Source organism: Balaenoptera acutorostrata, chromosome 10 (assembly GCF_949987535.1).
Source record: "Balaenoptera acutorostrata chromosome 10, mBalAcu1.1, whole genome shotgun sequence".
Taxonomy (NCBI): domain Eukaryota; kingdom Metazoa; phylum Chordata; class Mammalia; order Artiodactyla; family Balaenopteridae; genus Balaenoptera; species Balaenoptera acutorostrata.
This window is the reverse complement of record NC_080073.1, coordinates 102194244-102222132: the sequence shown is the minus strand read 5'-3', so window position 1 is coordinate 102222132 and position 27889 is coordinate 102194244. Positions and strand designations below refer to the sequence as shown.

General features: G+C 43.4%; 1 protein-coding gene across 2 annotated transcripts; it reads left to right on the top strand.

The window, feature by feature from the left end:
- Positions 1–270: 270 nt before the first annotated feature.
- On the top strand, positions 271–23822 carry RIOK1 (RIO kinase 1). 2 transcript variants are annotated; one of them, XM_007173919.2, is made up of 17 exons: positions 272–574; positions 3788–3992; positions 6262–6352; positions 7240–7309; positions 8468–8510; positions 11186–11278; positions 12920–13032; positions 13144–13224; positions 14304–14390; positions 14805–14942; positions 15358–15461; positions 15679–15785; positions 18499–18564; positions 19356–19475; positions 20306–20359; positions 22225–22392; positions 23458–23822. In XM_007173919.2, exons 1-17 carry the CDS (start codon positions 504–506, stop codon positions 23566–23568), a joined length of 1722 nt encoding a protein of 573 aa, XP_007173981.1. In that variant the 5' UTR covers positions 272–503; the 3' UTR covers positions 23569–23822. The 2 variants fall into 2 exon arrangements, with proteins under 2 accessions (XP_057410663.1, XP_007173981.1); XM_057554680.1 differs by lacking the exon at positions 22225–22392 and having other exon boundaries at positions 271–574.
- Positions 23823–27889: the final 4067 nt, after the last annotated feature.

Sequence of the window (27889 nt, the reverse complement as noted above, 5' to 3'; positions counted from 1 at the left end):
TGACCCTATCGACGTTTCCATGCAGAGTTGGGAGGTTACACGGTGTGAGACCCCACGTCCAGCAGCCCCGGGCTAGCTGACGCGTCCTTCCACGGGACAACACAAAGCGGGGAGCGGACTCGAAAAGCTCCGGAAGGAACAATCGGCCCAGCCTCGGCGGGGAACGACGGGACCACGAATGCCCCACAGGCCTCGAGTACCTCTCGCGCCCTGCGGGACGCGAACTTCCGGCGCTCAGCCCGGCGCGGGGGCGGGGCTTCCGGTGGGAAGACGCATTCCATTCGGGGCGGGGCTTCCTGTCCGGGTGGCTCGGGGGCTAGGTTTGGAGCTCCGTCCCCCGCACGTGGCGCGCGCTTTGGGCGCGGGGGCTTCTGAGCGGTTTGCGAGGCGGACGTCACGCGCAGAGGCCGTTGGATCGGCGGGTAGAACCGTCCCTGTGCCGTTCCTGCCCCGGCGCAGGGCGAGCGGCCGCCGGTGGCGCTGAGGCTCGGCGCGCTTCCGTCATGGACTACCGGCGGCTGCTGATGAGTCGGGTGGTCCCGGGGCAGTTTGACGACGCCGACTCCTCGGACAGGTAAGCAGCCGTGAGTACACCGACGCTGTGCGCACGGTGCTCTCTCTTCCGCCGCCGCGGTCCCTTTGGGGAGTTGACGCTTGTTTGTGGTTTGGAGGGAGACTGGTAATTCATCACTCGGGGCCTCTTTTCACAGCCTCTTGCTGCTTTCTCCATCCCAGCCAGGTCTTTCTGTTCAGTTGCCGGCGGAGTTAATGAAAGCCCCTTGTCTGTCCGGAGAGTCCGGGGTTCCCAGATTGTTAGCATCGCTGAGAGGCAGAGTTGGAGAGAGCGATTGGGTAACAGGTGTTTGAGCTTTAACTACACTTAGCGTTCAAAAAATATTGGAGCACCTATCGTGTGCCTATTTCTGTCCTCGGCGCTAAAGATAGTGATGAACAAGACAAAGCAAGGCCTTGCTGCCATTGAGTTCTGCCTTCTACTTGGGAGGGAGGGCACACCATTAGGTACATAGAGATATTTTTTTTAAAAACCCAGATGACATATTTACTATGCAAACAATTAAAATCAATTGATAGACCTAAGTAGTGGCTTAGTTGTAAGAAAAGGGTTAAGTCCAAATCTGGGGACCTACTTGGTGGTCCAGCGGTTAAGACTCCGAGCTCCCAATGCAGGGGACCTGGGTTGGATCCCTGGTCAGGGAACTAGATCCTGCATGCCTCAACTAACGATCCTGCACGCAGCAACGAAGATCCCTTGTGCAGCAACCGAGACCCGGCGCAGCCAAAATGAATGAATGAATAAGTAAATAGTCCAGATCTAAAGGACACGAAGGAGCCAACCTCAGGAAGAGCAGTGGGAACAGCAATTCAGGACAGGGGACAGCAGGTGCAGAGGCCCTACGGTGGGATCCCTTTTGGCTGTGAAAGGAAGATCTAGAAGCCATTGTGCCTAGAGCACAGTGCAGGTAGTTGAGGAGATTGGTTGGTAATGATACAGAAGTGAGAAAGGGCCAGAGCATGAAGAGTGTTACAAGTGACGGTAAGGTTTTGAGATATTATTTTAGGTCTTATAGAAAGCCACAGGACGGCTTTTAGCAGGGCAGTGACATCACTTGATGTATGATTTAAAGGAATCATTCTGCTCTGGAGGAGATGGTTTTGGAGGGCAAGGGTGGACACAGTTGAAAAGTACTCAGGTAATTGAGTTCAAAGACGATGGGATCAAGCTAGGGATGTTTTGGAGGGTGAAGGGACAGGGTGTAACGGTGGGTTAGATGTGAAGTGAGAGGCAAAAGGAATTAAGGATAACTCCTACTTGAAAGCAAAAAGAAACATAGAGTTCATTTTGGAATTCCAAGAAAATGGTTTTTACTTTATAGTAAGGATTCACTGCACATAGATTTTATTAATTTCAGTAAATATAGGTGGATGGCTTTCTGTGTGTCAGATCTCTTGTTAGTTGATCGTGATGCATTGGTAAATACTCCCCTGAATGACACAGAGCTTGCACTCTACCAGGGGAAGCATATCGAATAATTAGACAAATTATTTGTATTAGATTTGGGTAAGTAGTACAAAGGAGAAGTGGGTAAAGAACAGGGCAGACTTTCCTGAGCAAAGATAGTAGGTCAATACTGGAAGGATACGTAGGATTTAGCCAGAGAAATGAGAAGGGCATCCAGAACTACGTTTTCAGATGAGCGTACAGAAGGCCTTAGGGACTAAGTTAAGTGGGAAGAAGAAACACAGCCAGTGTGGCTGGTGAGTAGTTAACGGTCATGAGTATACCCTAGACATTGTGAAGATAGAAACCAGCGGATTTTGCGCACTCCTGGGACTTTGGAGACATTTTTGTTTGTCATAGCTGGGGGGGGGGGGCGGGGGGGCCTGGTGTGCTGGTAGCGTCTGGAAGGCAGGGACCGGAGATGCTGCTGAACATCATCGAGGCACAGGACAACCACCCTCAACAAGGGATTGTCCAGCCGAGGTGGTGAAGCCATGGTACAAATGAAAGTATAGCTTTAACATGCCGCTCTAGGTTATTGGCAATTGAAGGATCGACTTATGGATTGTGTTTATGAAATCCTAGTCAACAACAGGGGTTTACTGATTATTTGTTCTCTTCCCACCCATATCCGTGGAGATTTGGAGCCCTCTAAGCCATGGCTAGTTAATGAGTCAGGATCGATAATCTGAATTTACTTAAACCACTGTCTGACTGTGTTTAATCTGGTAGGGCATATCATCATGTGTTTTATGTGGTTTCTGTACTCGTTCTCCACCTGAGGGCTCAAAACTGGTAGTACTGCCTCTGGAATCTGACCTGCAGACATGTTGTGTTTGGTGTGCACAGTGGTTTGTTCAAATTGAATATACCAGGTAAGAGGGAGATTTTACACAAAAACCCAGAGTTCTGGCTTCTTTTGAAAAACTAAGAAGATACAGTAACACTCGTCTGAATTCTCATGTGGTATGAAAAGACCCTGTTACCTGTGCTCCCTTTACTCTGGGCCAGTTCTCTGGGTTTGACAGTCTCCGCTTCTCCTCTTTAATTATACCCAGCCTTCTTCTCTCATTTGTGCTGCTTCTCTTCACCGTCCCTCCCTTCATGAGCAAGGGTGATTTGAAGTTCTTTGTGTAACACAGGTCTTGATACGAGTTCAAGGTAAGGCTTGAAATAAGGCTTTAGACTTATTCCCAAGTTTGGTCAGAAAGCTTCCCCCACCCCCTTTTTTTTTTTTTTTTTTTTTGTTGCGGAGCACAGGCTCCAGATGCGCAGGCTCAGTAATTGTGGCTCACGGGCCCAGTTGCTCCGCGGCATGTGGGATCTTCCCAGACCAGGGCTCGAACCTGTGTCCCCTGCATTGGCAGGCAGATTCTCAACCACTGCACCACCAGGGAAGCCCCCCCCCCACCCCCTTTTAAAGCAGCTCTGTGAATGGTTTTCCTGAAGTTCAGGTCTGGTGTACTCATCAGAGTTAGTTCATTCAGCAGAGAAGATAGTAATATAAATTCTAACTTCATTAAGGCAGGGGTGGATTTAACAACCTTATGTACTTCTTCCGTGGTAGGACCTGGAGAATAAGTGAACAGCTGGAACAGAACCCTGAGAAACAGGAGAACTTGGTGTTAAGTTTGAGTTTATTGGGAGATGTTGTAAGTGAACCTTTTAGATTTATTGGTGTAGATGTAGCCTACTATATCATAAATAAATACATATGCAAGTCCAACTAGAGTATGTGTAAACATGCCAAAACATTGTTATTTCCAGTGAAAACATTGACTTGAAGACTGTCAAAGAGGAAGGTGATATTCTGTTTGAAGACCTTCAGAATAACGTGAATGAGAAGATGGGTGAAGGTGAGATAGAAAGGGAGGAGGAGGAAGATTATGACGACGATGATGATTGGGACTGGGACGATGGATTTGGAAAACTGACCAGGTGTTCAGCCTCAGGTGGAGGGAGTAACCAGCAGGTATCTGATGAACGATCCTGTACATCTTTGCGTTGTTTGCTTATGTCTTCTTTTTTAAAAGGACTTTTTGTGGTTCTAGAATTGAGTAAGTGAAAGGTTTTCACCAGATTATATTGCACCATAGCCCTAGCCTTTACTGGTTTTCATTCTTCATCCTTTCCGTATTTCTGATAATGATGTACATTTGTTCCATAATCAGTAAATTTAAAAAGTTATTTAAATTGTCATAAGATAATAAACCTAAAAATCTGCCTGGGAAAAGACACAAATAGGCAGATTACTACAAATGGTTAGGAAACAGAGAAAAAGTTCAGCTTAATTAGTAATTAAAGAAAAGCAGAGAGTATGTAGAGATTTTTTTTTTCACTTATGAACTGACAGAGACACAAAATACGTAATAAGTCTGTTGCCATGGAAAACTGTCTTAATGACATGGAGAAATGTTCCCGATCTGCCATCTTCTACCAAGTGCAGAATGCAGGTTACCAAGCCGCGTAGAGCCTGCCCCTCAAACTGCAAGGACTAAGAGTTGGGAGTGTGCAGAACCAGAGGGTTCAGACGGTGCACCTTCCTGGAACATAAAGGTTCCTAGAGCATGAAGATAGGGAGGGGGGGAAAGCAGCACTATTTCTTTGAAAATTAAAACAGCTATACCATGGCCTAGAATGCATACGTTCTTGAATAACCAAAGAAATTTCACACTTAACGTGCAGTATTGCTTTGGCAACTCCTTCACTGATTCATTGGTGAGACTGAGCAATTTCAACATAGAGTGGAATTTCTTTTAATAAAGCTGGGGGGAAAAATATATATGCTTAAATGTTAACTGTTAATCTTTGGGCGCTGGGCTTATAGGTAATTAAAATTTTACCTGTGGTTTCTACTGTGAACATGTATTATTTTAAGTTATATTTAATAGAAAACAATTTTTAAGTTCCCTGTAAATAAGAAACTACTCAGCCTCCAAGTTCACGCTTAGATACCAGGATTGAATCAGTCCTCGTGACAGGCCCTTTTAATCTCTGTTCTCTTATTTATAGGTTCTGGATATTGTCTCCCCTCTCTTCCCTTTTTTTTCCATTACTTCAGTTTGTGCATTGCACCAGTCTAAGTGCTAAGCCTTGTACTTAGTCTTTCCCTCTTTTGAGACACTAGGCCCAAAATGAAATTCCTGGAACCAGTTTAACGTTGGTCTTAGCTCTTTATTATACACTTGGGGGTAAATGAACATTCTCACATTTTAAATCTAGAAACCAGTCAAATCAGAAAAATGCATTTAATTTTAATTTGTTATTTATAATAATGAAGAATATGTTGTAGAGAGGTTAGAAACAAAAGCAAAAATGCAGATTATATAGACTTTATTTTAGCCAGTGACTTTGTCCTATTTCAAATGCCTTTTTTAAAAAAATTAATTTATTTTTTTATTTATTTTATTTATTTTTGGCTGCATTGAGTCTTCGTTGCTGCACGCGGTCTTCTCTCTAGTTGCAGCGAGCGGGGGCTACTCTTCGTTGTGGTGTGCGGGCTTATTGCTGGGGCTTCTCATTGCAGAGCACGGGCTCTAGGCGCATGGGCTTCAGTAGTTGTGGCTCGTGGGCTCTAGAGCGCAGGCTCAGTAGTTGTGGCACACGGGCTGAGTTGCTCCGCGGCATGTGGGATCTTCCTGGACCAGGGCTCGAACCCGTGTCTCTCCTGCATTGGCAGGTGGATTCTTAACCACTGCGCCACCAGGGAAGCCCTCAAATGCCTTTTTAAAAAACTTCTTGGGCAAATTTGATTGATCCTTCCCTTCCCTTAGGGTACTCCCCTAAGTACTGATACTTTAATAGTTAACTATGGGACTTCCTTGGTGGCGCAGTGGTTAAGAATCCATCTGCCAATGCAGGGGACCTGGGTTCGATCCCTGGTCAGGGAACATCCCACATGCCTCAGAGCAATCCCACATGCCCATGCGCCACAACTACTGAGCCTGCGCTCTAGAGCCCGCAAGCCACAACTACTGAGCTCACGTGCCACAACTACTGAAGCCTGCGTGCCTAGAACCTGTGCTCCGCACCAAGAGAAGCCACCGCAATGAGTCCATGCACTGCAACGAAGAGTAGCCCTGCTCGCCGCAACTAGAGAAAGCCGCCATGCAGCAACAAAGACCCAACGCAGCCATAAATTAATTAATTAATTAATAATTAATACTAAGGGAGAAAACGTTATGAACCTTAGGCTTGTATTTATAATTAGAGCTTTAGTCTCTGGAACTCATTTCTTCCAGGCAAATCGACAGACTCCCAGCTGCAATTCAGCCAAAATGTCTACTCCATCAGACAAGGTCTTACGGAAATTTGAGAATAAAATTAATCTAGGTGAGTTTTTAAGATAACATTCCCTCACTGGGCTATGAGAAAATTCTTCAAAAACCACGAAGTGTTATAAAATTTTATTAGATTAAGCAATGGATGTATTCAGTGTTGCTGACTAAATACTAAGAGAAAATTAAAAACTTAGTCATTTAAAAACATGGCTTCAAGGAAAGACTTTAGCTTATACTTTTTTAGTTGTGTTTTCTCTCCTGTTGTAGAAATACGAAGTTACAGATACCCATTCAAGTTATTGTCTGTTTTGTATTAGATTTTGTAGTAGGATTATCTCGTAGTAGAATGTTGAAAACGCTAGACTATTGAGTATAATTACGTTTTGTTTTACTCGAAACTTTTTGTGTGGCATTAATCATTTAGTGAGCCATTGAAAGCAAGGAATCAGAATGTGGATTTGAAGCCACTTGGGAAATGCAGGTTCATCTTTCTCTCGTAGACGCTGACCGTTACGGACCTGGTACAGCATCTCTCATATCTCATCATTGCCTATCATGGGCCCATAATTTGAAAAGAAACTGACATTTTTAGAATTAACTTGGAATACAGGCAGTTATATTATCTATGTTAGTCGTACAAAATATTTAAAAAAGTCTGAAATTCAACATACGCAGGTAAAGTAGTTTTGAGAGATTTCTGGATCTAGATTTTTATGGCTCAGAAATGACGGCTGTCGTGATGAAAGTGACAGCCCTTGTTAGTAAGGAAGCACAACTTAGCGCTTGCCCTTAAAAACATTAAACACTTTTTTCATTACTACAATAGATACTATGTATAATAAAATATTTAGAAAATGGAGAAGGCGGAAAGTATGCTTAGTCAGAAACTTTTTGTCTTACATGTTCTTTACGTTGTGGGTTTTTTTTGTTTTTTTTTAGAGAAACTAAACGTTACTGATTCTGTCATAAACAAAGTCACGGGAAAGTTTAGACAAAAGGAAGCAGATATGTAAGTAATATTTCAAGCATATAAAATAAATAAATAAAACAAAACCTGGCTGGTAGGAACTAATTCTAGACAAATTAGTAGCATCTTTGTCATAATTCTTTTGCAAAGTATGTTCCTTTGTGTACCTGAACCAATTTTTTTTTTTTTTTAAGTTTAAATGAGGGTATTCTATGCCTTTGTAGGTTGAAAATATTAAGTGAGTTTTCTTAAGAAATCTGTGCTAAAACTATAATCTTGTGAAATTCACGAATGTCCTCTCAGGAGGGGAACAGTGTTTGTACATTACAGTTTAAACTAGAATGTTAGAGTATGAAAATGTTCCCTTTTTAGAACTTATTAAGAATTGTTCCCTTCCATGGAATATTTTTAAAAATTTAAGGGCAGATTTAAAACTAAATAGTGATACAACAGAGAACAGTTTTCATTTACAACTCTGTTCTCAAAGCCAAATGTTTAGGATCTGGCTAACCTCCTATTGTTAATGGCTCTAAGGCATTAACAATATATTATAGAAAGTGACACTAAGATGATATAAATGGCAGTGTTAGAACTGAACTTAAAAACCAGTTTTCTTCTAGTTTATTGTTATGCCCAAGGGATACCAGCTTTCTGAGAAACAGCATTTCTTATTTAAGTGTCTGTTTGAATCTTTAATAGTTTAGGTTAGTCTGTGAATTGAGTCACTTAGTGTGAGCCGAAGCCATCGGAGCCTGCGTTTTAATGCAGTAACTGTCTTGAAATGATAAAAACTTGTGTCTTTGTAGAAAAGGACTCTAAAGAGAAAGCCTTGTATATGACTTTAATTCTATACTAATATAATCATTAAAGGTCTAAGGACAGTAGTTACAGACTTGATGTTTTCTTTTTTCTGACATAGTTCACTCTATCCCACTGCTCTACTTATTTAATTCTTCTGAAACGTGGATGGCATTTTTTTTTTCTTACTGCAGATATGCTCCTTTTGCCCTAGGGAACTGAATTGCTTATTAAGGGGAAATGAAGTTTCACAAAGTGATGAAACTATGATGAGGTCGTGAAGCGTGTTATTAAAGGAACTACCTGCTTAGGAATTTTATGGAACGATGTACATTTAGAAACTTTTGATTTTGGCTTCTCTGAATTTTGAATGTCACTTCTGTTTTTTTGGTTCTGCCTTAGGTATCGCATCAAAGATAAGGCGGACAGAGCAACTGTAGAACAGGTACAGTTGAAATGTGTTGCAAGCTCTTATTTTAAAGTAGCATTTCTTCTGTCTTTGAGTTGTAATTTGCTTTCATCCTTCTTGCTTAATGCTAATGTCACCTATAACTGCTTCTATGTAAAACTGTTCCTTCTTTGAGTTTAGAGAGCTACATTTTGCTTTATTTCTAATAGGACTATTAATAGATAAATTAGAATCATGCCCCGCTTCTGTGGCCCTGTGAAACCACCACCCAATGCTTTCATCTTCTAGGGGGAAGCAGAATTGACTATAAGACCAGAAATCTTTTCTTTTGTCTTAAACAAGGTCTGCAGGGATTTTGTGAGCCTTCCCAGGTGGTGAGTCAGGTATCACCCACAAAGCGTGTGTGTGTGTGAGAGAGAGAGAGGTAGACAGATAATGCCTTCAAATTTTCAATTAGAATCCCTTACTTGGTTTAGAAGTTATGCTTGTTTTATTCTATATTCAAGAATGGGGAAAAATCAGCCCCTGATTTTCCCACATGTAGAGGGTTGTAATTGGGTATTAGGATTGGCCCAGATTTTTGTTGTGAAGAGAGTGATAAAACAGGTCAGAACATTGCTTCTGCTGCCTACCACCCTCCCCGACCGTACACATAAGCACAAACACGTTTCGAATAGTAGCCTCTTCGCCCTACAGGTTCTTGGTTTAAGACACAAGCACCCATTCTATCCACCTCCATCCCAACCTCAGCTCCAGCCCATTTGTGCAAATGAAGAATTCCACCTTCAGTCTGGCGGGAGCAGGTCAGGTCTGGGATCTGTGTCTTTGTCATCCTCTAACTTATTTATTTTGTGTATTCTCTTTTGTGATTGAGAGCGAAGTGTGGTCCAACTCAGAGAGATGAGGCAGCTTTCATTTTCAAAGACCCTGAAATCCTTTTTCTCTTGGGAAATTAATTTTGAAGAAGAGTGTATATCTTGAGTCTTAAACTGTCTTTTAAAAATATATATTTGTGGGCTTCCCTGGTGGCGCAGTGGTTGAGAATCCGCCTGCCAATGCAGGGCACACGGGTTTGAGCCCTGGTCTGGGAAGATCCCACATGCCGCGGAGCGACTAAGCCCGTGAGCCACAATTGCGGAGCCTGCGCGTCTGGAGCCTGTGCTCCGCAACGGGAGAGGCCACGATAGTGAGAGGCCCGCGCACCGCGATGAAGAGTGGCCCCCGCTCGCCGCAACTGGAGAAAGCCCTCGCACAGAAACGAAGACCCAACACAGCCATAAATAAATAAATAAATAAATAAATTTATTTTAAAAATATATATATATATATTTGTAAGTTGACTTGCCTCTCCTATTTCTCTTTCCCTATTTTGTTTTCAGCTGTTTGGGCCCATTGCTCCTTCCTGGGCCTCTCGCTTGGCTCCCCAGCGATCCTGCAGAAGCCCAGGTCTCTACGCAGATTCCTACTCACCCAGCTTACGTGCCCTCTGTTTACCTGCACGTGCAGAAGGAGCGGCAGTTCCTGCCTCTTTACTCACTTTCCTTTCATGCTGCTCTACTTGTCCTGGTTGTAGCTCGCTTTCAGTCCTCCAGTCTTACAAGGTTGTCTTGTTTCTGTTAACCTTAGGTTTCTTGTGCGACCACAGCCACCTCGTTGAAGGGTAGGCCCCGAACTGTAGTTAGTTCTGGCCACTTTCACTGTCCCCTGCCTGGAGCTGGAGGGCTGCCTGCGCCCAGGGAGCTGCTGGCGCTGGCCCTGGGAATTGCATGTACATGTGCGGCTGCCTCAGTTTCACGTGTGAACAGCCTCAGGCTTTAAATTCGTTGCCTTCTGTTTGTTAAAGAGAATTTGAGGGTCCTTTGTACTCAAGATTGACTGCTCTGACTTTGAAGGAGAGCCTTTCCCTGATCTACTCATCTCTAGCAGGGGTCTGCGAACTCTTTCTTTAAAGGGCTAAATAATAAATACTTTAGGCATTGTGGGCTACAATTTTGTTTAATAATTTTTTTTTTAAATTTATTTATGGCTGTGTTGGGTCTTCGTTTCTGTGCGAGGGCTTTCTCTAGTTGCAGCAAGCGGGGGCCACTCTTCATCGCGGTGCGCGGGCCTCTCACTATCGCGGCCTCTCTTGTTGCAGAGCACAGGCTCCAGACGCGCAGGCTCAGTAGTTGTGGCTCACGGGCCTAGTTGCTGTGCGGCATGTGGGATCTTCCCAGACCAGGGCTCGAACCCGTGTCCCCTGCATTGGCAGGCAGATTCTCAACCACTGCGCCACCAGGGAAGCCCCCCTAATAACTTTTTATATTGATTACATATTGAAATCATAATGTTTTGGATGTATTGGGTTGGAGAAAATCTATTCAGATTAATTTCACCTGTCTACCAATGACTGGAAAAGACAATTTCCTCTGGTCTGATTGTATTTCTGTTAGCTAACATTGGTCTAGAGTCGGTTTCCGCTTCACTTGGACTTGGTAGCCTTTGATTGCCACGACTGAGTGAACTTGCTGGTTTCTTGTCTCTTTGGTTCCTTTGGTCTCACCTCACATTTTATTCACTAAAAATGAGAATGAACAAAAGCACCACAGTAGTGACTCTTCTTTAGTTGAGCAGGATTGCATAGGGCCTTTGCTCTTCAGTTTCTTGTCTAACACTTCAGTGAGAAATATTTGGTACTCTCTGAACTTTGTATTTCTTGCATTTCTTTTTAGGTGTTGGATCCCCGAACACGAATGATATTGTTCAAGATGTTGACGAGAGGAGTCATATCAGAGATCAATGGCTGCATTAGCACAGGAAAAGAAGTGAGCGATTCTTGGGTTGCCTGATGCTTTCATGTTAGTTTTCTGATTTCAGATACCAGATGAAACTAAGGCACTTAGTAAATAAATTGTGCCTTTAAAAAGAAAAGAAAAAACAAAAACCCCATATACAAGCCAGGATAGTTTAATCAGTGCCATTTCTTAAAAATGGCTTTATTGGGCTTCCCTGGTGGCGCAGTGGTTGAGAATCTGCCTGCTAATGCAGGGGACACGGGTTCGAGCCCTGGTCTGGGAAGATCCCACATGCCGCGGAGCAACTAGGCCCGTGAGCCACAACTACTGAGCCTGCGCATCTGGAGCCTGTGCTCCGCAATAAGAGAGGCCACGACAGTGAAAGGCCTGCGCACCACGATGAAGAGTGGCCCCCACTTGCCACAACTAGAGAAAGCCCTCGCACAGAAACGAAGAGCCAACACAGCCATAAATAAATAAATTCAAAAATAAAAAAAAATTTAAAATAATTTTTTAAAAAATGGCTTTATTACATGCTATATAAAATAGATAACTAATAAGGACCTGCTGTATAGCACAGGGAACTCTACTCAATACTCTGTAATGACCTATATGGGAAAAGAATCTAAAAAAGAGTGGATATATGTATATGTATAACTGATTCACTTTGCTGTACAGCAGAAACTAACACAATATTGTAAATCAACTATACTCCAATAAAAAATTTTTTTAAATGGCTTTATTAATGTTTATGGCCAGGTAGGAAGTTGTGCCTGTAAGGGCTTTGGTCCTGGGTCATGGAGTCCGTCCAGGTGTGCCCAGCAGTGAGTTCAGATGGTCAGACGGTTACTGCTGGGACAGGGGGTCATGATCTAGTTTCTGTTAGCCAACAAATGTCCTTCTCACTGTTTTCTTTATATAAGGCGTGCTGTTTTTCTATTAGCAACTCATTCTGTGGGAAGCAGTAAAATTCACTTTATAAATCATGAGATGTAAGAATGTCTTCAGATATTTTCCACGTGCTTGAAATACAAAAATGTTTGAAACCACTTCTCACGTGTGTGTATGTATGTGTATATTTATTTAATTTGAAGACCTATTTTTTCAATTTATTTTTTATTGAAGTATAGTTGATTTTCAATGTTGTCCTCGTTTCAGGTGTACAGCAGAGTGATTCAGTTTTATATATACACACACACACATATATTTATATATATTTTTATATATATACTTTTCCAGTTTCTTTTCCCATATAGGTTATTAAAAATATCGAGTAGAGTTCCCTGTGCTCTACAGTAGGTCCTTGTTGGTTATCTGTTTTATATATAGTAGTGTGTATCTGTTAATCCCAAATTCCTAATTTATCCCCCTCTTCCCCACCTTTCCCCTTCGGTAACCGTAAGTTTGTTTTCTGTGTCTGTCTCACATGTGTTTAAATTGGCCTTTACTATACATGTAAGTCGGAGGTGTATTTACCGTACCGTTTGGTGTGATGTTTTATATTTTAATTCACATTAAAAAGAGGATGGTGTTCCTTATGCACAGAAGTTCAGTTCACTTGACTTTTTTTTTTTAACCTTTGAGGAGAAACTCAAATAGATTGCAAAAGTAAAATACTACTTATAGTTACTTAACACAAACTTAATTTTCTTTGTTTTTGACTTCAAATAGGCTAATGTATATCATGCTCGCACAACAAATGGAGAAAGCAGAGCAATCAAAATTTATAAAACTTCTATTTTGGTGTTCAAAGACCGGGATAAGTATGTCAGTGGGGAATTCAGGTGAGCTCAGGTGTTTTTTTTTTTTTCCCCAGGTGGCTTGACTTCTATATCCTAAAAATAAAAACTAGAATAATGGAACGATCGAAATAGCAAATATTTTTCTCATTCAAGGTTTCGTCATGGCTACTGTAAAGGCAACCCCAGAAAAATGGTGAAAACATGGGCAGAAAAGGAAATGAGGAACTTAATCAGGTGACTTTCCGGGGTGTGTGTGTCTGTGCTGTGTCCGCATGTCAGCCTCAGAGCTTTCCTCCCAGCAGGTCCTGGTGTGGTTCTGTCCAAAGATAGGGTCTCGCAGAGCTCCATTAGATCTGCAGAGGTGAGCAGAGGAAACGCATTTCCAAGCAAATAGGAGCTACCTTCTCTCTCCTGTTTTACGAACCCATTACAGGAGAATTTTGCCCCGACTCACATTTATTCTGCAAGGCTGGGTCATGTGAAAAGCCTTGGGAGCCATGTGAAAAGGTTTAGAATTTATACTGAGGATGATAAAGAGCCATTACAGGATTTGAAGCAGGGAAGTGACACAATCAGGTGGTGAGAATAATGTGTCATTTTTTAAATAGGTGTTGGAGTTTTAGGCAATTTTGTTAGGCCCTAAGCTCTTTATCGAAGTTTCCTCTTCTTCAGTCCCATTTTGGACACATTTATATATTCTTTGTTTGCACTGGCACCTTTGTATCAAGTAAAGGCATCTGAGATCAAGTTTCCTCAATTGAAGTTTTAAATTGGAAGGTTTTTTTTCTCTCTTTCAAATATCTTTTAACTTTTTATATGCTATACATAGGTGCCGTACGTTGGATATTTTAGTAGTATTCAGCAAAGTTCACTTGTTTTGGAAGTCCTTCTGAAATCTTCTTATGCTCAGTTTGCGACTGGCTATGAGGCCACTATTTTTAGTCATCATTGTTCACACTGATCAACTCAAAAGATAATTGCAAACATATCTGCTGTATTTCATCGGTTCTAAGGCGCCCATTTCTTCACGGTTTGACATCTCTGGCATCGAACTATGCCATGGAGGCTATGGGATGTCATAGTTGAATTGCTGGTGTTTTGCCATTCTTGGTGACGCATAACAGTGCCGCTTAAAGTCACGGGTGCCTTAGAGTTTATGAAATAAAATAATACAGTCGAGAGGCCTGGGTGCTGTTTCCTCACAGCACTGCTAGTCTTGTGCACTGCAGCTATTGTAACTTGTTTTAGATTAGGTGCTTTAGATGATTTGTTTCAGCTTTTCATTTGTCCGTTTATCTGTTTTCATATCACAGGCTAAACACAGCGGAGATCCCGTGCCCAGAACCTATCCTGCTACGAAGTCATGTTCTCGTCATGGGTTTCATTGGCAAAGACGACATGTGAGTGTGTAGGAGGCCTAATAATTACACGCCCAGAACTGTATTTTTAAGTGCTTTGAATTATCCAACATGTGACTATTTCCCATTTAAATAGCTCCTTGCGTCTTGTAATATTTTTAATGAATCTTTCCCACTCTATTAATGCATAGAGTTACTCATTTGTTCTGCTGTTTTTAAGTCCCAAGATGCTTCAGAATAACAAAGCTCACCTTGTTTTTTGGGGAATGTCTCATACAGTCAGCTGGGAAAGCATCTGTTTGTGGACAGCTTTTTATTGATAGAACCGTATCTCTGGAGCGAAGCACATTGTTCAGTGATGATTGATAGAAGAAAAGAACGGGTAACAATGTTAGGAAGCAAGAAGACTTGTTCTGGATCCGTTTATCTGAGTTGTTCACTTTATTTTTGTTCAAGGCCAGCGCCGCTCTTGAAAAACGTCCAGTTATCAGAATCCAAGGCTCGGGAGTTGTATGTGCAGGTGATCGAGTACATGAGGAGAATGTACCAGGACGCCAGGCTCGTGCACGCGGATCTCAGTGAATTCAACATGCTGTGAGTGTGTGGCCCACACGCACCTCCCAGTAGCCACCTTTCCTTTGGGGAAATGAACTAAATCCCCGTCCAAGAAGTCTTGCTAAATTCTCCAGTTGTAGAGTTGGCTTCCACAGGGTCACAGGATAGGATGTGTTCCCTGCCTTTGGTGGCCTCAGTCACAGAATTGACCACCCTGATCGTTAGCAGGGCTAAAGGACTTGGGAAATTTTCTCAGTTTTCATCTCTTGTTAGTCACAGTGGCTCTTCTCCTTACCCACCTCGTTCATTTTATTAGTTCTTTCCATTGCTACTAAAGTAGAAACGTTTAAACAAGAGTGTGGGCGAGCCGCGGTGCGCCCTGGCCCCGCGTGCCCGGCCCTCATGCCAGCCTGGAGGCAGCGGGCGGCTCACCCCCGGCGCGCCTGGCCCACAGGTACCAGGGCGGAGGCGTGTGCATCATTGACGTTTCTCAGTCCGTGGAGCACGACCACCCGCATGCCTTGGAGTTCTTGAGGAAGGACTGCGCCAACGTCAATGGTGAGTGGACGCTGGGATCGTCCCCCAACTTGTTTGCGCCGGTGCTTCTCACTCTGGTAAACCGTGGATAGAGAATCTTGGCGCTAAATCGTTTGATGCGGTGACACTGACACCAGTGTGGATCACGGGGTATTTTTATCTCTTTGTTTCTCTATGAAGGGGTTGGATTAACAGCCTCTTCCCTCGCAAAGCTCTCACGAATGTCCTCCTGGGACAGATTTCTTTCTGAAGCACGGGGTCGCCGTGATGACTGTGCGAGAGCTCTTTGAATTCGTCACGGATCCGTCAGTTACACACGAGAACGTGGACGCGTATCTGGCAAAGGTGAGGCGGGGCCGGGACGGGAGGAACAGACAATAGCAGTAGCGAGTGCACTTCTGAGGGACTCAGGGCTAGGCATGACTTTTGTTCATCGTGACAGCTTCCAGAGACTGTCTCCTGATTTCACAGATGGGGAATCAAGCTGTAGTAAAAAGCCAATGGTAAAGCCAGGTTTCTTGACTTTCACCATCAGCAAGATACACAGGCTGTCAAATTCGTGAATGTATAGTAAGAAACCTGTTAGCTTTGGGTCATTAATTCCTTTCCCTTGTTTCTCAGAGGCCTTTTTGCATCACAGAACTTTTAAAATTGTGGTAAAATATACACAGCATAAAATTTACCATTTTAACCATTTTTCAGTGTATGGTTCAGTGGCAGTAAGTACACTGTTGCGTATCCGTTACCACCATCCATCCATGGAACTTTCTGCATCTTGTAAAACAAATTGTGTCCCCATTCAACACTAACTCGCGGTCCCTCCCTTTCCCAAGGCCCTTCTGCTTTATGTGTATGACACCTACTCTAGGTACCTCGTATAAGTGGAATCATACAGTATTTGTCTTTCTTTGGCTGACTTATTTCACTGAGCATAATGTCCTGAAGGTTCATCCATGGTGTAGCGTGACACCGGATTTCCTTCCTTTTGAAGGTTGAATAATCTTCCATTGTGTGTATAGACCACATTTTGTTTATCTGTTCATCCCTTGCTGGATACTTGGGTTGCTTCCACATGTTGGCTGTTGTGAATAACGCTGCTGTGAACATGGGTGTGCAAATATCTCTTCAAGACCCTGCTTTCAGTTCTTTTGGGTGTATACCCGCAAGTGGGATTGCTGGATAATATGGTCATTCTACTTTTAGTTTTTGAGGAATCGCCCTACCGTTTTCCCTAGTGGCTGCACCATTTTACACTGTCACCAGCAGGCTGCGTGGGTTCCAGTTTCTCCACGTTCTTACATCCTCACCAACACTCGTTATTTTCTGGTTTTGGTTTTTGAGTAGCTGATGGGTGGGAGGTGGGGTCTTGCAATTTTTTTTTTTTTTTTTAAATGTGTGTGTGGTTTTTTTTTTTTTAAACTTTTGGGTTTATTTATTTATTTATTTATTTATTTATTTATTTATGGCTGTGTTGGGTCTTCGTTTCTGTGTGAGGGCTTTCTCTAGTTGCAGCAAGTGGGGGCCACTCTTCATCGCGGTGCGCGGGCCTCTCATTATCGCGGCCTCTCTTGTTGTGGAGCACAGGCTCCAGACACGCAGGCTCAGTAATTGTGGCTCACGGGCCTAGTTGCTCCGCGGCATGTGGGATCTTCCCAGACCAGGGCTCGAACCCGTGTCCCCTGCATTGGCAGGCAGATTCTCAACCACTGCGCCACCAGGGAAGCCCTTGCAATTTTGATTGACATTTTCCTAATGATTAGTGATGTTGAGCATCTTTTCATGTGCTTGTTGGCCATTTGTATGTCTTTGGAGAAATGTCTATTCAGGTGTGCCCATTTTTTAATTAGATTGTTTTTTTGTTGTTGAATTATAGAAGTTCTTTATATATTTAGGAGATTATTAACCCCTTGTCAGATATATGATTTGCAAATGTTTTCTCCCGTTCCATGGGCTGCCTTTTCACTCTGTTGACCACACCCTTGGATGCACAGAGGTTTTTAGTTTTGATGTCCAATTTATCTGTTTTTACTTTTGTTGCCTCTCAATCGTAGAATACTGAACACATGGCCCCTGAACAGGTGTTCAGTTTCATCCCACCTTTTCACACTCTCCCCTTTCCCTGGAATGCCTTCCCGTTTCTACCTTTGCTCGTCTTGCTCTGCCTAGTGAACTTCAAAGCTCAATTCAGAAAGCTCTCGAGGGGAAATCAGGCAGAAATCATTGTTTCCATAGGTATATTTTCTATATTATCTAACTCTGTAACAGAAGTAGTCACACTGTATCCTTCTTATCACATTAAGTTCTTTTTAATTTTGTCACCCTCTGCTAGGCTATGAACTCTTAAGGGACAAGAGTTTTCTGTATCACTGGTAGCTAGTCAGTACCTGGCACAGAGGAAATAATCACGTTAATTGAATAAGTAGATATCCCATCACTTTTATTCTTAAACTCTTTAGCACTAATTTTAGTGTGTGAACTTAAAAAACTCTAGTACCACTGTTGTTTGCTTTCCTCTATGTATTCTAAATAGATTAGAGAACAAATCTTCAGTTTTACAAGCCAAAAGAATCTATAGAATCTTTGTCACCTTCTTAGTGTCAGTCATCGTTTGCTCAAAGAGCTTTCTTTGGGGGTCTGTCGTGCGGCAGCGTGAGAGCCATGGACTCAAGGTGAGAGGACCCTCCTGCTCCTCTGTGATCCCCTTCGTGGACAGCTTAAGAATTGAGGAATGGTTCCTTCATTCGTTCGGTGTCAGTTTTCCTTTAATAAATATTTTTGCTAATCGTTTAAAAATTAGTCCAAGCAGTATTACTCTTGAGGAAGAGTCTAGGGATGCCCTGAGGCTAAACGAGTTTGATTTATTCTGTTGACTTCTGGGTTCAATGGCAGCCTTTTTGGTGAGTTCTACCGTGGAGAGCTAACCTGTACCACTGGAGGACACGGAGTGTGAAGGCGTGGTACCCAGAGAGACTAGAACAGCTTTCCACTAAAACTGGGGAATGGATGTGTCTTCTGTGGATTGAATGTAAAGGAAAGTGATTTTTGTTTTCTTTCCAAGGCCATGGATATAGCATCTCAAAGGACCAAGGAGGAAATGTCCAGCCAAGATCATGTGGATGAAGAGGTAAGATGTATTATCTGTTTACTGACTTAGGAAACACTTGTGTCTTGAGGTCTTTTTTTTTATATTGCTGGGGCATGATCTTAATTTTAATAGATAAACAGTTTTTTTTAATGATGATATTTCCTTGACACGTAACATTACACGATTCAGCCGCACGAGGTTGTGTAACTTACATCCCATTACATCCTTCCACTCAGTGACCTGTTAGACCCTTGTCCTGTGTGGAGAACATTTTTACAGAACCCCTTGGAGGACGTGATTCAAGAAGGAAAAGCCTGTTTCAGTTCGCTAATGTGAATTTTTAAGTGATTTAAATGTTGCTTTCAGTAACGCTGTAGATTTTAAAGACTCGTGTTTGGTAAAAAGGAAGACTTTTTTAAAATCTTGGGAGTCAGTATATGTTTTTGTGAAGGTGATCCACAGTATAGTAGGCTTTTAAAAAATAATAATAATCCTCACAGCTGTCGTGTGCGGTGGGATGGGTGAATATACAGTACCCCGTACACGTCAGCTGCGGCGCACGGTAGATGACGCGCCCGTGAAGGAGCCTCTTCCTTTGTTAGGCATAGGCAGGCAGTGCTTGCCCGCGGCAGCCCCTTTCTCTGCCATCGGAAAGGCTCTATGGAACACGGACGAGGGGAGAGAAGTGTTATTCTAAGGGTAGCCGTGTATCAGCGCTGAGGGCGACGATGGTGATAAACTCCTCTGTGACTTGACGGGGTGAGGATGGTGAGTGCACAGGAGAAGTATGTGAATAAGTCTCCATTTTACTTTTCCTCTGCGTCTGTTAGGTGTTTAAGCGAGCTTATATTCCTAGAACCTTGAATGAAGTGAAGAATTACGAGAGGGATATGGATATAATGATGAAATTGAAGGAAGAGGACATGGCCATGAACGCCCAGCAGGACAACGTGAGTCGCTGGTTTGTCTTCAGCAAGTAAGCTCACCGCAGAAGCTGCCGGCCCAGACCTGCGGTCTCGAGTGTTGGCCTCTAAGCTAGTGCGACGGCTCATTCCCTTCACGTTAGCAAACCCTCTGCGCACATTGCTTGTAAAGGGAATCAATCCCCTGGTCTTTGTGAAAGGAAATGACACACTTGAATGAGTCCAACAGACTATAATTGCAGGAAAAGGAAGATTTGTATAGAAGTCTAGGCTATCAATGGTTATTATACTAGCTCCACTAACATATATGTTTCAGAGTCTGGAAAATTTTTTTCTGCTGAAGGGCCAGATAGTAAATATTTAAGGCTTCGCAGGCCAAGAAGCAAAATTGAGGCTATTATGTGGGTTGTTATAAAACAAGAGAGAAAAAACTTCCCCCAAATTTTTGATGAAATTAAAAATACTTTAATAATAATTGAAAACATACAGCTTTTCATGATACAGGTCTACTAATGAGAGAAGAATGGAGTTATGTGGGGGGGAGGAGAAAACATTACATTTAGTTGAGATTCAGAGTTAGGGCTTTCTATCATCAAATTGATTGCAACTGTTTATCCTTAAAAACCACCAGGCTGCAGGTCAGATTTGGCCTGTGGGCCAGAGTGCTGATGCCTGCTGTGCCTGTGGGTGAGAACCACACCCATGCTACACACTCTGTGTCCCATGAGATAAATGTTAGGCACCTTTTTATAATCACACAAGGTATCATTTAGCCCACAGTGTTCTTTCTTAGTATTGCAGGGTACTTCCGTGTCCAGTTTTATGTTAATTCTTGTTTTTTTCTCTTTGGTTTCAAGATTCTATACCAAACTGTCACGGGACTGAAGAAGGATTTGTCAGGAGTTCAGAAGGTATGCAGAACATGTGTTACTGTTCATTTACTTGAAAACTCTTTCAAAGGATATAAAATTTCATGTCAGGTATTATTAAATTAACAGTGGTGTAATGTTACTAGTATAGATGCTTTCAAAGTCCATGGGCATTTTCAGAAATGCCCTTTTTATGTTCATTCTTCTTAACCGTGAGACTGAAATGTGGAAATGGTGGTTTAGTCTTCATTCTGCCCCTGAATTGCTCTGTTGTTGTAGCTGAGGCATCGATTCTTTTTGTATCCTGGTCTTCATTTGTGAAGTTATTAACAAATAACCGTGTGCTTGTTGATGTTTCTACAACCAACTTAAAGCAACAGTGAGATCTGGTCTCATCCCAGCGCACAGGCTGTCGAAGGGCTAGTCATGCTGTCTCGCAGTGCAGACTCCTGTAGTGTTCTTTTCTTAAAGCAACTTTGTTTTGTCTTACATTTTCAAACGGCAGGGATTGAGTCTTATTTAAGCAATAATAAAGGTAGTTCTTCTTTTAATATTCTTTTTTTTAAAAAAATATTGATTGATTGATTTGGCCACGTTGGTTCTTAGTTGCAGCATGTGGCATCTTTTGTTGTGGCGTGGGCTCCAGGGAGCGTGGGCTCTGTAGTTTGCAGCACGTGGGCTCTCTGGTTGAGGCGCGTGAGCTCAGCAATTGTGGTACGCAGGCTTAGTTGCTCCGCGGCATGTGGGATCTTAGTTCCCCGACCAGGGATTGAACCCACGTCCCCTGCATTGGAAGGCGGATTCTTAATCACTGGGCCACCAGGGAAGTCCCACTTCTTTTAATATTCTTAATGAAAGCCTTGAATATGAAGGATCATGGTTTACATTCTGAAAATTGAGTGTTTTTTTTTTTGTGGGAAGAATTGGACTAGGAGAATTCTGGGTTTTATGCAGCAGGTGTGATGGGGTAGGTGTGCTTTGAATTCCAGAGCGGGAAGATTCTGCTGTAACTGGCTGGAAAGCCTTTCTGTACAATCGCCTTTTAAAGATCTGGTTTTTTCATATGAAGAGAAAACCTCATGGTTTTAAATATGCTTCCTGCTGCTTTAAAAACTGCTAAATTTGGACTTCTCTGGTGGCGCAGTGGTTAAGAATCCGCCCGCCAATGCAGGGGACACAGGTTTGAGCCCTGGTCCGCGAAGATCCCACATGCCGCAGAGCAACTAAGCCCGCGAGCCACAACTACTGAGCCCGTGTGCCACAACTACTGAAGCCTGTGCGCCTAGAGCCCGTGCTCTGCAACAAGAGAAGCCACCGCAATAAGAAGTCTGTGCACCACGACAAAGACTAGCCCCTGCTCACTGCAGCTAGAGAAAGCCCGTGCACAGCAACAAAGACCCAACGCAGCCAAAAAATTTAATTAATTAATTAATTAGTTAATTTAAAAACTGCTAAATTTCAGGGAAAAAAATGAATGTTTCTCTTGTTTAAATATTGTCTTCCCTCTTGATTGGATTAACAAGTGTTAAATGAAATTTAATTCGTAGAAAGTCCACTGTAAAGTTATCCAAATAACTTCACTTTTTACTTCTATGTGTATTTCACGTCTTTCCAAATCCCGGCTCAACCCTCCTGATTTCCTGCAGGAGGTAGAACAGTCCTGTTGTTGATCTAGGTCACCCAGTGAAGCCCCAGTCCCTGCGTTTGGGTACATCCTTGAGCCGTCCTGGAACGGCTACTTCAGGCTTCCTCCCTGACATTGATTCCATCGTTTTGATGTTTCAATACAGGATGTCATTTTTCAAAGTCTGTCTGTAAGGCTGAAATCTGATTTTTGGTATTAACACATTTAATACCAATAGATAACTGACTGGTTTAGAATAACATGGTCCTGTGATATTTTCAAGGTCCCTGCACTCCTAGAAAGTCAAATTAAGGAAAGTCAAGTTAAGGAAAAGACTTGTTCTGATTCAGAAGATGCCAGAAGCTCTCAGTGTTCTGACACAGACTCTGAAGAGCAGGGAGACAACGCCTGCTCCAGGAAGCCCACCGCTGACCTTGAAGTTGATAAAAAGGTTAGCCACGAACTTACATTCCCTTGTTTGTCAGTACGACGGCACAGCCCCTCAAGGCTCTCTGCTCAGGTATCTGGATCATAGTTGCTGAACACATTGGTCAGTAAGTCCCTCCACCTGAAGTTTTAGTTCCCAAGCGTGAACTTTGCTTTTTGGTGGTAACATCAGCTAGAGATTAGGCTTCTGCTAGGAGCTCCTTGGGCACTGCCTCGAGAGAGGGCACACTAGTTTCAGTGCATTGATGGAAAGTGATTGTCATGCACTTGAAGAACAAATGATGCTGGAGTTGCCCCATGGTGAAATACCAAAGAACCACTTCAGGGGGGTTACAGCCCAGCTCCCTGTTTCCAGAATCTCTGTTGCTACCACTCCTGGCCGTGGACATAAGAGATGCTACTGATGAAACAATCCATGGTGGCTAACTGTTACTCTTTAGTCTTAGCCTCATCCTTTAAACCTTCTAGAGTGAGGGTTCCAAGACTTCTGAGAGACATACCCAACTCCCTAGCGCATGTTCTCTTTGGCTATCTTCAAATTTCTATTAAGAAATCTTAAAATTTTCATCCCAAATTCTACCACCAAGCCATTATCATTTTCAATTTTTTTTTCTGTGATGCTCACTTTTTATCTTTTTACATATATTTTAAAATTTAGTTGTGGGGCTTCCCTGGTGGTGCAGTGGTTAAGAATCCACCTGCCAATGCTGGGGACACGGGTTTGAGCCCTGGTCTGGGAAGATCCCACATGCCTCAGAGCAGCTAAGCCCGTGCACCACAACTAGGGAGCTTGCGCTCTAGAGTCCATGTGCCACAACTACTGAAGCCCGTGCGCCCTAGAGCCCATGCTCTGCAACAAGAGAAGCCACCGCAATGAGAAGCCCGTGCACCACAATCAAGAGTAGCCCCCGCTCGCCGCAACTAGAGAAAGCCCGCATGCAGCAACGAAGACCCAATGCAGCCAAAAATTAATTAATTAACTAATTTGTTTAAAAATGTAGTTGTAATAATAATATGAATACTCAGAATGAATGAAATTCGCAAATTTTTTTAATTTTTGTTTTTACAGGAAAGAAAAAAGATGGTCAAGGAAGCCCAGAGAGAGAAAAGAAAAAACAAAGTTCCTAAACATGTGAAAAAAAGAAAGGAGAAGACAGCCAGGACGAAAAGGGGCAGATAGAACCAGAATTGTATGATGTACAGTGATTTCCCATCACCTGCTCTCTGAGCTGCAGCTGGAGGATGGGTTATTGATTTTAACTGAATGGTTATTACTGCAATGTCCATGTGGACGGATTCACGTGTTTTCGTGTAATAATGTAAAAAGCTCTAAGCTCTAGTGTCTAGGTCTAGTCCCTAGCTCTGTGTGGTATTGATAGAGGATTGTTTAAGCTACTATTTTAATGAAGAACTTCATACAGTTTTACTTTTGTACATATTTTCTCCTGCAGTGTGGTTTTTGAAGCGTCGTAACTGTTTAAATGTATTGAGCATTCACGTAAAGGCACTTTGGACAAACTTGGGCAAATTGTTTTTGCTTTGTTTGTACGTGCCGAAGACCCATCTGAAATCATTTGATTATAAGGCCACAGTTTCTATAAAAGGGGGTTTCACTGATTTAGAGAATTCAGTTGTTGATATAATCGTTCATCGCAACTTTGTTCTATGTGTATTGATGATTATTTACAATGAATTTACTCTTCATCTTTCATATTCTTTTTTGAGCTAGGACCTCCTAGTTTATAAGCTATTTCACATTTCAACTATGAGACCTGTTCATTCATTCATCAAATATTTGAGTATTTTAGGTGTGAGGGATACAGCAGTAAATCAAAAGCAATTTCCATAGATAAACCTAGTTTCCCTTAAACCGAAGCTTGTACCTGCTTGTTTGAGAATCAGTGGGTTATTGAGGGAGGGGCGGGTCTACTGGATAAAGCAGACAAAAGTTACTACCTTCAGCTGGTTTGCGTTTTAATAGGAAGACAAGGCATTGAAACAAAATAAGTAAAAAATAGTCTATCAGCAGGTAATATATTCCGGGGTGGGGGGTAGAAATAATGTAGAGAAGAGAATGCCTGGGGCGGTGGGAGAGTGCAGGTTTAAAACAGGCCACACTGAGAAGCCATATTTGGGCAGATACTTGAAGGATGTGAGTCATGTGCATATCGGGAGAGAAGAGCATTCCAGGCAAAGCAAACAGCAAATGCAAAGGCCCCGAGGCAGAAGTGTGTCTGAAATGTTCCAGAAACAGGGAGCTAGAGCATCATAACCACGGGGTGGGGGGGGGGGGGGGGAGTAGCAGCTTAGATCAGGTGGTGGTATGTGCCTGGAAGGTTGTGAGCAGAGGAATGGTGTAATCTGACTTCTGTTTTGAAGGGGTCGCGATCCCTGTGGCTTCCAGGGAGAACTGACTAGGAGATGGATGGGGGCCGGCGGGCGGCTGGGTATGTGCCGTGGTAACCCACGCGACAGGTGTCGGAGGCTCGGTCCAGGATGGTAGCGGCGGACGTGGAGGGAAGCGGTTGGATTCTAGGTAGAGCAGCCACGGTGAACTGGATATGCCGTGAGAAATGCCGACTTTAGTCCTTGAATCAAAGGCACTTTCCGCAGATAAACCTAGTTCCCCTTAAACTGAAGCTTGCACCTGCTTGTTTGAGAATCTGGGGGTTACTGAAGGAGGGGCGGGGTCAATTGAGCTTTTAAAGTTTTAAGTCAAATTCATTATGTTCATAATAGCCTCTCTTCCTGACTTGAAAAAAGTTCAAAACATGAAATATGATTTCAGTGAAACACAATTGTATGTCCTCTAAAATATTCTACAGTTAACACAACCAAAGAGAAAACAAAAAAGGAGGCCGAGCAGTCCAGTACACCTTGGGGGATCCATCTTCAGGACCCCCTGGTTCTCTCATGGGGTGGGTCTTACCTCCAGCCAGGCGTGTTGGAATCAGGTGGTCGGGGTCCTCAGTGCCACCTTTGGTGAATCGAATGCAATCCCTAGGCTTGGATTCCATTTCACTGGGCAAAAGCGGTGTCGGCAGGATGGACACTCGTTACCTGCTGCCAGGAGGAAGTGGCTTGTGCCGAGCCGAGACTTGGGACTGTAGGGGATTCTCATTTGAGGCGCCTTCTTCTGACAGCTTGCTGACGTGGCTGTTTCCCTGTCTGGATTCTGGGCTGTAGCTGTGGCTGAGTGGGAACCACTGGTAGCATTCTTGCCAAACTGGTCTGAAACCGTTTCCCTTGTTGGTTTCTTGCCAGGAGGTCTGGAAGAAGGAGCCTCTTTGTAGGCCGACTTAACAGGGCTACTTTGTGGCTTTGACTGCAATAGAATTTTGAGCAGTTGACAGGTTTTAGCGTCCCTGGATTATTGGTTGTGCAGTGACTTTCCATTTGGAGAGATGAGCTTTGGGGTCTCTTGATCCAAAGGCTGGGACATCATTTTGTCAGTTGTTGATGTATCTGGTTTTCTGTCCTATTTTGTTGATTTTCTAATCGCTTCAAAAAATGCAGGTGTTTCTAAAGGTTTACTGTGAGGAATCTGGATGATTTCGTTGAAGCGCGAAATCACAGCTATTTCCTCTGCAGCTCTACTTATTCTTCCTCTCATGAAGCAGTTTAGGAACAGAACTTCCCCTGGCCCAGGAGCTCCAGCATTTGAGCCTGGCCTTGGAGTGAAGAGGTGGGCATAGTGGCAGCTGGCTGCCTAGGTCTGATCAAATGCGAATCCACGTTTGGGGCTGACACCACGTTTTCTTCAGCTTCCTCTACTCCTTGATGAAGATGGACTCAATCGGTTGAAGAACTTTGTAGTTTGGTACTAAGACTTGTTGGAGAAGAGCTCTCCTTTTCATGGGTTTCTGTTGAATTCTGTGCAAGCAGCTTGTTGTTTCTTGGTTGCAGGCCTATCCTGTTCTGTGGCTATGATTTCATTAACCTTTTGGCTCAAAATGAAGAGATGAAGAAGTTCTTCTGGAAGCTGGTAGAAACTCACTTGAAGGACATCTCAAATGTCGTGGGCTCTGAATGTTGACGTTTCTAAAAATCCTTTTGGTTTTCAAGAGCTTGACAGATTTTCTAATTTTTGGTTGTTTATACACATATAAGTAAAGACCAGGAACATTCATTCAGAGCTTGACTTTGACTTCCGGGGTTTACTTTTTGATGATGAAAGGGTCACATGAATCAGCAGGTACAGCAAATCCTGCTCCTCAAGGTGTAGTCTCCTGTGAAGATTTCCTGTGACCACATCAGATGGCTAAGATTTTCAACCGTTGGTGATCATAAAACAAGAGCTCTCCATGTTCTGTCTCCTGAATTGGATTAGGTTATTACATTCCTAATCCATTTTGGTTGGAGTTTTTAACTTCCATATCCTTTGGGTTTGTGTTGCCTTGGAAATCCGGGCTTTTATTAGTGCTCCAGGGGAGATGATAGTGTTGTGTCTGAAATCATTTAAGCTAGTTTCCGAAGGAAAAGATACCTTTCTCGCGTCTGTGTTCTCCAGAGATCTTAGTCGCGGTTGGTAGTGCTGTGGGAACCTCTGGGCTTGAACTCGGAGAATGAAGACTTGAACTCGTGGAATTTTTGGTTTTCGGCTTTCCTTCATTTTCTGTGTCACTCCACATCCTGCTTTGACTGCTGGCAGGCCGCGGTCATGAGGAGGTGGCCCTCGTACCACCTGGAATAGCCACACACCCACAAAATCCTTTCTCTCTCTCCTTTTCTCCCAGAATGGCAAGGGCATCATCTGTGTGTGAGCACAGCTATTTCTAGCTCTCTGAGAGCTTTCTACCCCTCTTATCAATGCACCTTGATAATTTTAAGGCCGAGCAACTTAATCATCTCAGGGTGAAATTTTAACCTTTACACATTTTCTGCATAGCTGTCTTGGAGTCATAAACTTGTCAGTGAAAAAGTGGTGGGTCCTTGGGGTCCAAGTGCAGCAGCTGGAGAGACGGGCAGGCAGAGGATGGGCTGTTTAAAGTACGCATGGGGGTCGCCCTTGTGGGTAGCATCTGCGCTACAGCCGTGGGCGTGAGTGGCTGCATAGGGGAGCATCAGAGGCTTAGGTCAAGGAACTGAGGCCAGGGTTTTGGAAGGACCATCTGTGTTAGGACAGGGCCTAGTTTTAGAGTGTCTGTGAGTGACATGCCTGAATCTTCAGTGGGCTGGCAGAGGGGTGACGTGGACTTCTGTAACGTTGTGGGGAGGTGAGGGGTGTCTGACGACGTCAGTGCCCTCCGGAGAGCCAGGGTTTAAATGGGGCAAGGAGAGGGGAACCCTCAGAGGAGATGTTGAGGATACGAGGCTTCTTGCTGGTGTCTGACCCCACGTGGGTTCCAGACGGCACTAGGGGGAGTGTTTCAGGATGGAGAAGAGTAGGAAAAGCCCCGTTGTGGGGCTGGATGCTTCTGGGTCTGAGGGCCTGACCCCATTAAGTAGGCAAATGCCACAAGCACATGGAGATAAAGAGTAGTGCCTGCCTCGTGGAGTTA

Bases quoted from the DNA above. Each gene is read 5' to 3' on its own strand.
- RIOK1 (XM_007173919.2), top strand. From the start codon at position 504: ATGGACTACCGGCGGCTGCTGATGAGTCGGGTGGTCCCGGGGCAGTTT. The intron at 575-3,787 runs GTAAGCAGCCGT...TGTTATTTCCAG, and splicing joins GACGCCGACTCCTCGGACAG to TGAAAACATTGACTTGAAGA. The intron at 14,391-14,804 runs GTGAGTGTGTAG...TTTTTGTTCAAG, and splicing joins TTCATTGGCAAAGACGACAT to GCCAGCGCCGCTCTTGAAAA.